The sequence below is a fragment of the Silene latifolia genome, chromosome 11, assembly GCF_048544455.1.
Source record: "Silene latifolia isolate original U9 population chromosome 11, ASM4854445v1, whole genome shotgun sequence".
NCBI classification, from domain to species: domain Eukaryota; kingdom Viridiplantae; phylum Streptophyta; class Magnoliopsida; order Caryophyllales; family Caryophyllaceae; genus Silene; species Silene latifolia.
In genome coordinates, this window is record NC_133536.1 from 22,934,673 (window position 1) to 22,947,756 (window position 13,084).

At 40.5% G+C, this 13,084-nt stretch overlaps 2 protein-coding genes across 2 annotated transcripts; one reads left to right on the forward strand and one right to left on the reverse strand.

Moving 5' to 3' along the window:
- Nucleotides 1–2,247: 2,247 nt before the first annotated feature.
- On the forward strand, nt 2,248–6,815 carry LOC141611387 (protein trichome birefringence-like 12). Its single transcript, XM_074429912.1, has 4 exons — nt 2,248–2,936; nt 4,799–4,927; nt 5,360–5,609; nt 6,236–6,815. The coding sequence occupies exons 1-4, from the start codon at nt 2,401–2,403 to the stop codon at nt 6,527–6,529; spliced, it is 1,209 nt and encodes a 402-aa protein (XP_074286013.1). The 5' UTR covers nt 2,248–2,400; the 3' UTR covers nt 6,530–6,815.
- A 409-nt stretch (nt 6,816–7,224) lies between these two features.
- Nucleotides 7,225–10,474, reverse strand: LOC141611388 (protein RMD5 homolog). The gene is made up of 2 exons (XM_074429914.1): nt 10,333–10,474; nt 7,225–8,538 (listed from the first exon to the last, which is right to left on the reverse strand). The coding sequence occupies exon 2, from the start codon at nt 8,514–8,516 to the stop codon at nt 7,359–7,361; it is 1,158 nt and encodes a 385-aa protein (XP_074286015.1). The 5' UTR covers nt 8,517–8,538; nt 10,333–10,474; the 3' UTR covers nt 7,225–7,358.
- Nucleotides 10,475–13,084: the final 2,610 nt, after the last annotated feature.

Sequence of the window (13,084 nt, forward strand, 5' to 3'; positions counted from 1 at the left end):
GATTCCCCACAGACGGCGCCAATTGTTCCGGGCGTAATTCCAGAGCAGATATTTGTTACCACCCGTTGCTTGTAGAATGACGTCCTTGGTTGAATCCTTCTTATCTTTATCGTTCCTCTCGGCCTCTCCTGCAACAATGAACGAACTGAGGGCTTGGCTTTGTGCCAAGCGTACTCACTCCGACGCTCAAGTCAGTAACTTAGGGGATAAGTTGTTCCTTGGCTAAATGTATATTGTAGAGAGATAAGGAAGATTATACCAGATGAATAGTGTTTCTTAGGTTAAGTTGTGGATCCTTTCCTCAATGAAGGTTGAGGAGTATTTATAGGCTTTCACCTTTTGTCACGTAGTGGCCAAGTGGCTAGCAGGTGAAAAGACTGATCTACCCCTCGGCCGAGGGACCTATGGCAGGCCGGCGGGCCCTGTTGACTCGCCGCCGAGGGGTCTTGGATGTGAGTACGCGGGTATGTGCCCCGGCCGGCAAGTTGCCATGCCGAGACCCAGTGACGACAGATGGGGCCGCATCGGCTAGGGTCGCCTAAGCCGTTGACTTGCTGTGGATATCTTTGACCTTGCTCAATATGTTGACTTGGTCAGCGGTGCAGAATATGCCCCATCAAAATTAATAAATAGTTGACCATGAAGAGTTAAGAACGATTAACACCTAAGAGGGGGAGGGGGTGAATTATGTGTACTTTTAAAAATGTTGTCTTTGACTTGGTTATTTGATAACACAGGTAAGAACTATTAAGCACAATACTTGAGAAACTTAATCGAATTTAAGTTCACAAGAAATACAACAGGTCTATGTCACAGTGTGATTGACTGTGACATAGAGCATATAGCAAGATTAAAACGAAATAAGTAATGATAAATGAATCGTAAAATTAAATAGACAAACAAGACGATATTTAAAAAATGGTTCAACCTCTACTCCGAGGCCTACGTCCAACCGTTATTTTATTGCTTGTTTATAAATTTACTCACACTACTAAACCCCTTACAATGAAAATAACCCGCCAACCAACCCCGGTTGCAACTCAAACTTAAAGCTACTCCGCTCCAAGAGTTTATAAGTTCTATCTCACAGGTTTACAGAGTCAGAATCTCAGTGGTTCACTTAAGAACATGGAGATTACAATTAAGACTTAAACACGAGATCATGGAACAAACTCATATGTCACAGTGCAGCGTACTGTTACATGGAGACATTTCAGCACTTTTGAAAACAATTGAATACTTTAAGACTTAAAACGTTTTTGCAAATACTTAAAAAAAACAAAGCTTTTGACTCAGAAATGATTTGCAAAATACTCAAAATGTTCTTCAAAGTCTTGGTCATAAATGAGAATTGAGATGGCTATTTATAGAAGAAGAGGTGTGTGAAGGAAAGATCCTAAAAGCACTTCTTCACTCTATTATCCAAAAGTAATAAGATTTATTCTCATTAAGGAAATGCTTATAGAGAACAATCAGTTTGCAAGGCTCAAGAAATATTCATTTTGAATGCATGGAGTGTTCTCTATAATTTTTTATGGGAACTCTCATTTTTGCTAAAAGTAGAAAAAGGAGAAGACCCATTTTTGGAATTAAAATCGACTTGTAAGAACAAGATTGGTATCTTTTGAATCAACTAGAAAGCATATTCTTTTTGTGCTTCAGATTTATAAAACCCTATCTTTTGAAAACAAGAAGTCTTATGGAAGTTTAAGCTTTGCATTTTTTCGAAATTTATTTCCTTTGAAAATTTCTCCATACGTTGTAACAGAAACCACAGTACGTTGCACTGTTGCATGGTTTTACTATCACTTGACAAATTGAGAATGTTACACTAACTCATTTACAACATTTGACTTAGGCTAGGGATATTCTTCATCATGATCATTCTTGCATCATCTTGAGGAGTAATTGTAAGCTTCAAATGCTATTAACAATAACTAAGAAGCAAACCATTAAATGATAAAGAAACTTGGCATCATCAACCAAGTGTGGTCTAACAGACCAAAAAATGATCCAAACCGACCGAAATAACCCGAACCCAAACCAATTGACCCGTTTGCCAATCTAGGTGAGCGGATATGAGATGAGTATGATACAAAATCAACTCTGCGTCTCTGCCCCATCACCAATGACGGGTGCACTATTGTACCATGTCCGTCACACCACCCGCGAAAGCTCTATCTATATCCGTTTCAATTAGGGCAGGTGCGATGCAAAACTCACTTTATATCCGTTTCATTGACATCCGTACTTGTGTTGTGTGTGATCCAACCCTCCAATCTACTTTCTCACTGTCGTTCACTTCTAGTGAAGAGTTCGAATCCAACACCGGAAATCAGATCTTTGCCTTCATCTTCCATCTCCCAAATACTCTGATGTTTACCACAAATCAAACCCAAAATGCCTCTAAAACCCACAAAAGCACTAATCACATCACTAATCCTCTCAACCTTCATCCTCTTCTACCTCTACACCACATTCCTCTCTTTATCCTCACTCAAATCCACCAAATTCCCCAACTTTTTGCCACATTCTTCACAAAATCACTGTAATTTATTCAAAGGAAACTGGATATTCGACCCGAATAACAAACCCATGTATGATGAAACATGCCCATTTCACAGAAACGCATGGAATTGCCTTAGAAATAAAAGAGAGAAAATGGGTTTAATCAATTCTTGGAAATGGGTGCCTGAAAATTGTAGTTTAGGAAAGATTGATCCTTTTGAATTTCTAGGGTTTATGAGGAATAAGAATATTGGGTTTGTTGGTGATTCATTAAATGAGAATTTCTTAGTGTCTTTTGTTTGTGTTTTGAGAGTTGCTGATAATGGTGTTAAGAAGTGGAAAAAGATGGGTGCTTGGAGAGGTGCTTATTTTCCTAAGTTTAATGTTACTGTTGCTTATCATCGTGCTGTTTTGCTTTCTAAGTATCAGTAAGTTGATGTTCTGGCCTTTTTTTTTCGATTAGTTTTCGATGGTGGATGGATGTTACTCTCTCCGTCCCGGCCATTTGTTTACGTTTGGTTTAAATAATGTGGTGAATAATAGAATGTGAAGAATTGAGTGGGACGGAGGGAGTATTAGATTTGTTTGTTGTAGAATTATGGTGTTAGTGAAAGTGTGTTTTTTGTCAATTGTTGAAAGCTAGTGCTTGTGATGATATTTATCTAGCCTTAGTTTTGATGTAAAAGTAGTCATTTAGGCAATGTTTCAGCGGATTTTGAGTTGCAATGATGCTACTCCCTGTCTCAAAATCATTTGTTTACCTTTGATTAAAATGTTGTCGAAAAGAATAGAAATTGTGAATAATTGAGCGGGACGGAGGGAGAGTTAGATATGTTTGTTGTTGAATTATGCAGTTTGAGTTGCTGGTAGTTTGGGATCATAGGGTTTGTGTTGTGCAACTATGGTGTTGGTGGAATGTTCGTGTTTTGTCATTTGAGGAAAGCTAGTATGGTTGTTATGATATTCACCTAGCCTTAGTTTTGGTGTAAAGGGTGTCATTTAGGCAATGTTGGTTTCAACAGGTTTTGAGTTTGTGCCAGTATCTTAATCTACTGCTCGTATTAGGGCATTTCCGGGTTAATGCTTTAATTCCTATTTCTGCATTAATCAGTAGAAGAAGAAGCTGCTAATCGCTTACTTCTGAGTTCATTTTCATTCTCGCTTAGTTTGCTGTAGAATTATGAAACTATAGTGTTGGCCTAGAATTGGAGTAAAGGGAGTCATATAGGCAATGTTGGTTTCAACAGGTTTTGAGTTTGAGCCACAAGTATCTTAGTCTGATACTCGTATTAGGAAAGATTTGAGTTAATGATTTAATTCCTAGTTCTGCATCCTTCAATAGAAGGAGTAGCTGCCAGTCACTTACTTCTGAGTTCATTTTCATTCTAGCTCTTACTGTAAGATATGATAAAGAAACCGTTTAGTAATTAGTACACATGGTACTTATGGTTTTTTTGGGTCAATGAGACAAGGAATTACTCAGAGCTGCAGTTAGGCGTTTTTCTAAGGCACAGAATGGTTGACCTAACCAATTATGATAGAGTTCAGCAGCTAACATGTTCTTATCTATCTAGACTTAAGTGTTGAATGAAAGTGCCTCATTGTATCAGACTGTTCAGACGTCAAAAATGCAAGTATTGAGGTTAACCTGTTTACATTTCTCATGCTTATTGAGTCATTGATTATAGTTTTATAAGGCCTACTAATTCAATCCAAAAAAATGGTACTTGTGATCTTATACAAGAATCTGTTGTTGCATTCCGAAGAAGTGTGAATTTGAAGAAGAAAAGTTGTAAGAGGTTATGAGTCCCACTGAATGATTTAACTGGCCGGCTAAGATACTGCAGTATGCATTCTGGTAGAAGAGAGTGCCCAATATTTGTGTAGAATTTTGTGCTGAAGGATGAAAATGTAAACGCCTACAGGCTACAAGCACATTTTATGCGGTAGTGGCAAGCAGACGAGAAATAGTTTTCTGTTTCCTGCCCCTGACATGCTGATGCCGGTGGCTGCACATATGAATTGCTAGAGATAGTTGCATTGGAAGAAATATCTTGTGTATATAAGGATTTGGTTTATACTTTAGAGTCCCTCGCTTTCTCTCGTCAAAGCTTATTGCCCCTAGTTTTGTACTCTTACTTAAAAAACTTTAGGTTAGGTCAGATTATAGTTGGTTAATGAGACTTATTTGTCAAGCCATATCTTTCGACTGTACTTTGCATAATTTTATTCTAATTTTTTTTCTTGAACTGCCTGAGATAAATACCTGATTTATGATTATATGATGTAGGTGGCAGGAGAAGCAATCGGATCAAGATGGTGTGAAGGGCATATACAGAGTGGATGTTGATACACCTGCAAATGAATGGGTTCACGTTACCAAATTCTATGACGTCCTTGTCTTTAACACTGGCCATTGGTATTTTACTATACTTGTATAACAGTTAACTAGGTTTCACGCTAAATTATCTCATGTATTGATGATGATTAAAAGAGGTTACTAACTTTTTGGTAAGAAAAAAAGGTTACACCGTTACAAACATTTTGATAACAAAAAGAGGTTACTAACTAATATGGATCACTATCAGTGGTAAAATAATCACCGAGAATAGAAAGATCACTACCGAAGATGGTTATTGCTTTATTGGCGATACTTAAAAAGACTAATAATATATAATATTTTTTTTTTAAATGATCGCAATTTGCGGGAGCCATTGAGGCACTGGGGTAATGTTGTTGTTGTTGTTGTTGTTGTGATGTTTTTGAGTAAAGTGGTTGTACACAAAGTCTGTGTAAGACGGCCTTACACAAGTGTGCGTGGTCTCAGTAATTTGAATTTCGATTTGATTAGGTGGGGTCCTCACAAATTTCCAAAAGAGACGCCTCTTGTATTCTATCAGAAAGGACGACCCATTTCACCGCCCCTTGATTTTATGGATGGCCTTAAAGTTGTATTACAGAGTATGATCTCATACATTGATAAAGAAGTTCCTAGTAGCACACTCAAGCTATGGCGCCTGCAGTCTCCTAGACACTTTTACGGTGGAGAGTGGAATCAAAATGGCAGTTGCTTGTTAAACGAACCCCTTGAAGAATCTCAGGTATTGATTTGCTAAAATGCTCAGAGATTCCTCCATTTGTTAAAACTTTGTGAGCAGGAACTCATACTCCCTTTTTTCTCTATATCTTCCAAGTCTCATTTTGAAATGTTTATTTGGCTTTTTTTTCGCAAAGAAATGACCAAACTACTATATGAGGATAGAAGATAAAAATATGTTGTTGTACACCCAAGTTTTTTTTTTTTTTTTTTTTTTGTTGGAAAGAATCAAAGAAACATAGGGGGTACGTCACAGAAGCTATGTATCCTTGAGTATCGAAATTTTCATATCACATCTCCTAGTATTACTCTTGCTCAATAAAATGTGAAAATATGCGCCGGCTTCTTGTTTAGTTTTTATTTTTACCCTTTTTTATGTTAAGGAAGCCATAGTGGCACTTCTGGTGCAAACGGGATTCTAGTCATGGTACTTCCCCTCATGGATTCTTGTAGCTAAAGTGTGAAAAGCCGAAACTATCAGGCCATCAACGCATTATATCATGTGCTGATATCTCAATTTGAGTTGTTTTGCTTTTCCTTTGGGAGAATAAAAGTTTGAAATTTGTTTGCTTCATTATTGAATACGAGAAGACAAGTCGAAGTTTTTGTCAGTAACTAATACCCAGATAGCTTGACTTGTGGTTTGATCCCAGTAACAACGGAGTCAACAAAGAAGCAAGACAGCTTAATCAAGTGATCAAGGCAGCACTACAAGGAAGCGATATCCAGATGCTAGACTTGACTCATCTTAGCGAGTACAGAGCAGATGCTCATCCCGCTATCTGGCTTGGAAAGAAGGATGCAGTTGCCGTGTGGGGCCAAGATTGCATGCATTGGTGTCTACCCGGCGTTCCTGACACTTGGGTTGATATACTGGCAGAATTGATTCGAAGACATCTAGGTGGCGATACTTATTTAGTTTAGAGTTTTAACATTGTCAGGTTGACTCGCCAAGTGAGAAGCTCGACTTCATCTTGTTTAGACTTCAGTGTATGTATGTAAGACACACTCCTAAGTCCTAACAAGTAACAACAAAACATAGATATGATTCATTTGAAAGATCAATAGGCATTTTTTCTACTTTAGGTCGCAAGTCTAATTCCCTTTCCTTTATAATTGTACCGGTATTGTACTCCTTCCACGCCAGAATTAATGGTGTGCATCTTCTCAGATACAGATACTATCACCTTATATATTCTTCGTTTATTTTGAAGATTTTGAGCATCTGGAAATTTTTGGCCGACTGACCGTTAAAAAAAATATTTTGGTTTTTGCCGTGCTCTTCATCTCTGTTTTTACAAAATTACGAAAGCATAATGAAGATTGTCTTTGGTTTTTGTAACAGCAGATTGGTTGGTACAGACGAGGATTCGAACATTATAATGCATTGCATTCAATTGCGAGAGCTAGGGGAATTGCAACCATGGAAACTGGCATAATCACAATCAGTGCAACTATAAGACCTGGGAGAACATATTCAATCTTTTTTTACAGGAGCTTTCATAATTGTTAATAGAAAGTTACTGGTGGTGTAAGTAACCAAGTATACTTGATTTCTGAAACCTGTTGAAGTAGTGAAATGCTAAAGCAAACGCACAACTTCCGCTACACTACGATCATTGACCACCAAAATCGTCAGCTAAGACGGAGTATCTCGTTAACTTATTCAAATTTGAAAAACCTGGACAATCAGCTATAATTGTCAAAGAGAGAACTATATACCTAAAAAGATAATAAACTGAGTATAAACCAATTAGAAGTAAAGTTGCCTGCATTGTGCAACTGAAGCATCATGAGGGCAATATGGACATTTGAATGTCCTGCTGTTCATCTTTGACATTTTCATGATCGATTGCCTGCACAAGACATGCCCACAAGGCAACAACATGGGCGGGTTATCTGGAGCTCCTTCCTCCCGACTAACTGGGCAAACAAACGTCGAATGAAAAAGAAATTCGTTACCGAGCTCCAATGGAACTGCCAATTGCTTCATTATGTCCCATTCATGTGGTTTCGTAGCCATAAGAGTTGCCAACTTCACTAGAATCGGTAATCCTTCAAGACCTGCTTCCAAAGTCACAGTCAATGGGGACCGAGAGGGTTGACCCAGTATAACACAGAACTCTCGTGACAGCTCGTCCGCTAATGTTTCCCATGTTGTTGAAGACAGCATCTCTTTGTATGGGCATTTGTCAAGCTTTTCAATCCACAAAACACAGATAGTAAGTTTTTGTACTTCATGCATGTGTGAAGAAGAGAAAGGAGAAATGTGTAATTTGACATAGTGGAGAGCTTCGTCTCGTTTTCCTTGCTTCAGTAATTCTACAAAGTGGTGTTGGTGAAGTTTCAGGGCTAGGCTTGAACCATTCTGTTTGAGCTTTTCGTGATTTGCGGATGCCCAATTTAGTGCAGGCTGTAAATTTTTGGCATGGATTGCCTCCAAAATTTGATATAATTGAGTAAAATGAGTTTGCATAGCATTGGGATTTGGTCTGCCAGCCTCCTTCATCAAACACTCCCCAATATCGAACAGTCCTTGCCGGAAGAAATGATTTGAGACGATCTCATTAATAGTCTGGACATCAAAATCAACGTTTCGATATGCCTTGGATATGTCTGGATTAAATACCTTTTCAAGGAGCTTAAGATATTTGGTAATGTTTGTGTTCAGCTCTTTCTGGGTGCTTTCTAACTCTTTTCCCGAACCAATTGCTTTAAGCTTGATTTTAAGCTGTGTCAAAGTGGACTTGTGATCAACCATAAGGGAGGGGTCTTGATCTGACTGCAATGTTACCAAAGCTTGTTCGATTTCATTGTTTATTGTATCAACCACTTCATAACATTTTGAGGATGACAGCTTTTGCTTCTTCGCTACATGCTCGAAAGATCCACGCAAGGCACTCAGCTCCATGACACGCACCACCTAACAGATCCTGCAAGGGAAAGAAAAGAAAAAGATGACAAGATTGTATAATTACTGATTGAAAAATACGTACTACCTTAAGCTACATACCCAAAAGCATTTCCTCCACCTGTTCAAAACATTTTTAGTTGCATATATTGGAAGAAAAAAAGTGTGGTGTTTTCCTTTTAGCAAAAAAGTGTACAGGCGAAATTAAGGAAATCCAAGCCGCATTTATGTGTATGAATAAACATCAGACCACATATTAACACATTCGTAAGGATGATCTTTGGTCTAAGAGGCTAAGAAACAAAAACACTCATTCCAGGAACCTAAAACAATAAGTAGATGAGCTAACCAAATTTACACGCTAAACGGAAACTCTAGTGACAAATACATGAAAAGGACTCTTATGTTCAAAATTCCTAGCTACAGAGTATTAAAAGACTGATACAGCTCTACCAGAATTACAAGCTTCACAAGGTGCTGCCTTTCTTTTTGAAAAATTTAAGGCTTTAAGCAACTGCAACAAATATGTACAGAAATAACCAATGGGGTTACAAGTTACAACAGTTAGGACTAATTTGAATGAAAGAGGATTTGGAGGGAAATTGAGATTAAGGAAAGGGACGGAAGCAATTTTCTTTGAACTAAAATCATTCAAAGATAGGAGACATTTGGAAGAAAATGAACCCCATCCATTCCTTCTGTCCTCTTTTGTATTCAAACAAAGGGTTAAAAACAATGCAAATGCCCTACTTTCAAAGTGTAGGATGTCTTATACAGATAACCGAGTAAATCGAATACTAAACACTTCCTTCAAACAAACCATTAAACATACCTTCAACCACATCAGTGAACTACCAGTCTACCACTTTACCCATGCAACAGAAACAACCTCCCCCCACCCCACAAGAAAAAATGCCAAACTTCTACCCTGCAACAGGGACATCCCCCCATTCAAAATAACTTCTTCCTTTTACCATGAAACAGATAATAACTACCACTTTACTCTTTTCCTTTCTCACAAACCACAAACTTCACAAGTGTGACTTTGGTTAATTGCAAAAGCAATGATAAAATGAATTGAAAGACACATCTACACAACATAAATACTTATTGTAAACCGCCTTACAACAACAAGAACCTCAATCCCACAATGAAATGTGGTCGGCTGACATGAATCATCCTTTAGAACCACCTAGCGTGAACATCATCGTAAAAACAATATGAATATTCCATTTTTAAGTCTGCTAAGGTAAACCACGTCTGTCATGAACCAAACCATTACCACACCAAAATATCGCTCACATAACTCCGGCAAAGCATGCAACCAACTTATAATTTACTCCTTCCTCCGTGAGCCCATGGTATTGAACTGTGTACATTTTTCAAAATATGTGCCGAAAAATTGGAATATTTCATCACCTATCCAATTTCAATTCCACAATTTAATCCTTCAAAGATCACATATCCAATAATTGTATCCAACATCCTTCTAGATTCAGTTATCAAAATTAGGGTTTATTTATTTCGTCACAATCATAAAATTCCTTCATAATACAATCCACATGCAAAATATACCACCAAATTATTCACAAGACGCTAAATTTACAAAACAAAATCATACGAATCACACAAACACGAAAGATACCAGAAATCAAAATCCAAATTCCAAATTCTAAATTCATCAACGAAATCGCGAAGATAATAAACATGATCATCATCATCATACTCTGATAACACGAAATTAAAGGCACAAATAGATTAAAGATTATGCAAAATTGTAAAATTGAATAAAAAAAATTAGGGATGAGAGACGAACCCTAGAAATTGTGGATTGAATAGTGGAAGTCTGGAAAATTAGGAGTCGCAAATTTGAGCGGGTATTTGGTGCGAAACGTATCAGCTTCAATAGCGTGCGAAGTTTGTACTCTCCTATTTTAACTGTTTTACGGCGTATGTGTTGTTATCCAATTTGTGCAATTATTGCTTGTGAACTGTGATTAGTTTTTTTTTTTTTTTTTTTTGACGTGAATTGTGATTAGTTAGTGCTCCTATAAAACGATCATATATACTCCTTATAAATCGTCTTATATTTTTTTCATATTAAGAATTATGGTGAGATGATTTTATAAAGGGATTAATGGGTTATGATAAATATTAAATACAACTCAATGGGTTGTATTTAAGAAACTAAAAAAGAAATAAACACTTAATATATCTATTAATTGCATTGATTAATGCGTAATTTATTCTCTTATTTCTAAATTAAGACCAAATTTAGAAGGGTATTAAAACCTGTTCCGGGTGTAATTCCGGAGCAAGTATCGTTACCACCCGTGGCTTGTAGAATAATGTCTTTGGTTGAACCCTTCTCGCTCCTATCGTCTCTCTCGGCCTTTCCTGCAACAATGAACGAACTGAGGGCTTGGCTTTGTGCCAAGCGTACCCACTCCGACGCCCAAGTCAGTGAACTTAGAGGTATAAGTTGTATATTAATTGGCTAGGGATGTATTGTAGAGAGATAAGGGAGATATTACCAGATGAATAGTGTATTTTAGGTTTAGTTGTGGGATCCTTTCCTCAATGAGGGTTGAGGAGTATTTATAGACTTTCACCTTTTGTCACGTAGTGGCTAAGTGGCCAAGTGGCTAGCAGGTGGAAAGACTGACTTGCCCTCGGCCGAGGGACCTATGGCAGGCCGGCGGGCCCTGTTGACCCGCCGCCGAGGGGTCTTGGATATGAGTTCGCGGATATATGCCCCGGCTAGTCGCCGTAGCCGAGACTCAGTGACAGTAAGCCGACAGCCTCGTCGGTGAGGCTGTCTAAGTCGTTGACTTGCTGTGGATATCTTTGACCTTGCTCAGTATGTTGACTCGGTAAGAGGGTGCAGAATATGCCCCATCAAATTGTTCCGGGTGTAATTCCGGAGCAAGTATCGTTACCACCCGTGGCTTGTAGAATAATGTCTTTGGTTGAACCCTTCTCGCTCGATTGCATCTTTCGGCTCGTTCCCCCGTCACTCCCGGCTTTGGCCGAGGTGATCGAGGTTTTGGCTCGATTGCATCTTTCGGCTCGTTCCCCCGTCACTCCCGGCTTTGGCCGAGGTGATCGAGGTTTTGGCTCGATTGCATCTTTCGGCTCGTTCCCCGTCACTCCGGCTTTGGCGAGGTGATCGAGGTTTTGGCTCGATTGCATCTTTCGGCTCGTTCCCCGTCACTCCGGCTTTGGCCGAGGTGATCGAGGTTTTGGCTCGATTGCATCTTTCGGCTCGTTCCCCGTCACTCCGGCTTTGGCCGAGGTGATCGAGGTTTTGCTCGATTGCATCTTTCGGCTCGTTCCCCGTCACTCCGGCTTTGGCCGAGGTAATCGAGGTTTTGGCTCGATTGCATCTTTCGGCTCGTTCCCCGTCACTCCCGGCTTTGGCCGAGGTGATCGAGGTTTTGGCTCGATTGCATCTTTCGGCTCGTTCCCCCGTCACTCCCGGCTTTGGCCGAGGTGATCGAGGTTTTGGCTCGATTGCATCTTTCGGCTCGTTCCCCCGTCACTCCCGGCTTTGGCCAAGGTGATCGAGGTTTTGGCTCGATTGCATTTTTCGGCTCGTTCCCCCGTCACTTCCGGCTTTGGCCGAGGTGATCGAGGTTTTGGCTCGATTGCATCTTTCGGCTCGTTCCCCCGTCACTCCCGGCTTTGGCCGAGGTGATCGAGGTTTTGGCTCGATTGCATCTTTCGGCTCGTTCCCCGTCACTCCGGCTTTGGCCGAGGTGATCGAGGTTTTGGCTCGATTGCATTTTTCGCTCTCGTTCCCCGTCACTCCGGCTTTGGCGAGGTGATCGAGGTTTTGGCTCGATTGCATCTTTCGGCTCGTTCCCCGTCACTCCCGGCTTTGGCCGAGGTGATCGAGGTTTTGGCTCGATTGCATCTTTCGCTCGTTCCCCGTCACTCCGGCTTTGGCCGAGGTGATCGAGGTTTTGGCTCGATTGCATCTTTCGGCTCGTTCCCCCGTCACTCCCGGCTTTGGCCGAGGTGATCGAGGTTTTGGCTCGATTGCATCTTTCGGCTCGTTCCCCCGTCACTCCCGGCTTTGGCCGAGGTGATCGAGGTTTTGGCTCGATTGCATCTTTCGGCTCGTTCCCCGTCACTCCGGCTTTGGCGAGGTGATCGAGGTTTTGGCTCGATTGCATCTTTCGGCTCGTTCCCCGTCACTCCGGCTTTGGCGAGGTGATCGAGGTTTTGGCTCGATTGCATCTTTCGGCTCGTTCCCCGTCACTCCGGCTTTGGCCAAGGTGATCGAGGTTTTGGCTCGATTGCATCTTTCGGCTCGTTCCCCCGTCACTCCGGCTTTGGCGAGGTGATCGAGGTTTTGGCTCGATTGCATCTTTCGGCTCGTTCCCCCGTCACTCCCGGCTTTGGCCGAGGTGATCGAGGTTTTGGCTCGATTGCATCTTTCGGCTCGTTCCCCCGTCACTCCCGGCTTTGGCCGAGGTGATCGAGGTTTTGGCTCGATTGCATTTACCGGCTCGTTCCCCCGTCACTCCCGGCTTTGGCCGAGGTGATCGAGGTTTTGGCTCGAT